Source organism: Gymnoscopelus braueri, assembly GCF_963280865.1.
Source record: "Gymnoscopelus braueri genome assembly, chromosome: 5".
Lineage (NCBI taxonomy): Eukaryota > Metazoa > Chordata > Actinopteri > Myctophiformes > Myctophidae > Gymnoscopelus > Gymnoscopelus braueri.
Genome location: NC_137606.1, coordinates 7,613,737 through 7,616,034, shown reverse-complemented (window position 1 = coordinate 7,616,034; position 2,298 = coordinate 7,613,737). Strand labels below are relative to the sequence as shown.

Genomic DNA, 2,298 nt, shown 5'->3' with positions numbered 1-2,298 from the left:
TATTTAAAAAAAACTAAGGACATTTCCTCCATGATTTGAGTTAGCTTGGTAAACACACAATACAGTCTCAGTTAGTTATCGTTATTATGTGAAGACTCTTTTTTTTTCTTCAGTTAACTTAAATGTTTTGTCAATCTAAATTTTCGTTACTTTTAGTGAACTATAATAACCATATAGTAAAGGCATACAATGTCATACAAATTCAGTGCACAAAGGTGGCACCTGCGCAAATCAACATTGTGGCATGATGCAACACTTGTTGCGTCACACTGACGTCACACTTGTGTGTGACGTCAGACCATTGCTTTGGTCAGTCTATATAAGATGCCTATAAATGTTCTCAGATGTCCTCTAGAGAGAAAGCTAGAAATGGTGACTACCAGAGGAGAACAGAAAAGGAGAGATGAGACACGACAGGTGAGAATGCGTTCAGAAGAGAAGAGAAAGACAGACATCAGTATCACCATGCAATTGAAAGAGGCAGAGGGGTTGTATGAATCACTGCAAACGGAATGGCGGAAGGAAGAACCCAACCTGAGCATATGTGGAGAGCTTTTAAGTAAACTTAAGATTTCCTTATTGGAATTAAATTTTCTGCCTACCGAGACCAAGTGCACTGAGAAACAGCTCCTCCTAGCCCGTGGCGTTCTGGAGATCGGAGTGTTGTGGAGCATCCTCAAGAAGGACATTCCTTCATTTAAGAGATACGTGGACCAGCTAAAAAATTACTACTTTGATTACAAAGATGAGCTGCCTGAATCGGCCTATATGCACCAGTTGCTGGGCCTGAACCTCCTCTTCCTGCTGTCACAGAACCATTTGCCTGAGTTCCACACAGAACTGGAGAGGCTGAGTGCAACAGCCATCACCACCAATGACTACATCAGACACCCGGTGTCCTTAGAGCAGCATCTGATGGAGGGGAGCTACAACAAGGTGTTTCTCGCCAAAGGCAAAATCCCTGCCGAGACAGTAAGATATACCACGTTCTTCATAGATATTTTGCTGGACACGACTCGCGACGCCATTGCTGCCGGCATAGAGAAGGCATATGAGCAGATCCAGTTCGACGAAGCCACGCAAGTGCTGTTCTTCAACTCTCCAGAGAAGATGAGCGAGTTTGCCAGGAATAGAGGTTGGACCCAGCGCGCAGATGGATATTACTCCTATACCACTCAGCAGCAGAGAACAGAGAAGGTGACCATGGCCTCCAAAGAGATGGCACAGCAGGTCATGGAATATGCACGAGCGCTGGAAATGATTGTGTAATCCATCCATCCATCTTTAACCGCTTATCTGGAGTCGGGTCGTGAGGGCAACAGTTCCAGCAGACTTGCAGACTTCCCTTTCCCCATCCCATAGTCAGGGGGTGAGCAAGGCCAAATCGTTACACGGCGGATGGAAGCACCAAATGTATCTCACCATCTCACCATGCATCTCATCATCTCACCATGTATCTCACCATCTCACCATGTATCTCACCATCTCAGAAAATCAAAAAATTACCCATGATTCCTAAAAGGCTGATATAATTCTGACATTTTGGCTGATTTTGCTAAGTATAACTTTTACATTTGTAGTACATATTAAAGGATTTGGCCAAAATAGCCCATGGAAAATGTATTAACAACAACTTTAAATGCCAAAATTAGGCTTAAAAACAATGAGGTACCCTTCCAAATGAATCCTTCCCCGAGCAATATATTATTATCAATGCCAAATAGACATAGACATTGTTTTTTGTTTTTTTACTTTTAAAAGTCCCTATGAATGATTATAGATAATTTATTTTTAAAATCTTCATATGATCAGAAATCAAGCCCTCTAGTGGGTCCAGAGTTGAATAACGAAAAAACATCACATGGATGCACCTGGGACGTATCATCAGTGTTGTAGCCTGGGGTCATAGGATGTTTCGGGTCTCGCAACATACACCCTCGCCCAGGTGACCCAGCCAGGGTTGATCAAGCCCCGACTTACGTCCCAGGTAGCTACCCACGGTCAGTCCTAAATAGGGAAAGACAGGGCCACTCAATACGCTTGTCCGAAACTACTCTGCCAGGAATGGGGGAGAGGAGAGGCTCTGGCACGTGGAGGGACAAGGCTCTGTGGATGGCCTCCTGGCCGGGCTCCTCCTCCGTCTCACCAGGTCCAGGACCTGAGCGTTGCACCAGACTCCCCTGCTCCAAACATTTCATTCTGGTGTGATGGTGTCTTGGCCCGTGATGGTACTGCAGGCTCCCTTTGCGGCTTGCTTGAATGGCCCTCCTAAAGGCCTCACCGTGGATGGCCTTTAGG

General features: G+C 45.3%; 1 protein-coding gene across 1 annotated transcript; it reads left to right on the top strand.

Annotated features, from left to right (window-relative positions):
* Positions 1–465: 465 nt before the first annotated feature.
* Positions 466–1,269, top strand: LOC308085530 (26S proteasome non-ATPase regulatory subunit 8-like; the record flags this gene model as incomplete). The annotated part of the gene is made up of 1 exon (XM_080428725.1): positions 466–1,269. One exon carries the CDS (start codon positions 466–468, stop codon positions 1,267–1,269), a length of 804 nt encoding a protein of 267 aa, XP_080284851.1.
* Between the last annotated feature and the right edge of the window lie 1,029 nt (positions 1,270–2,298).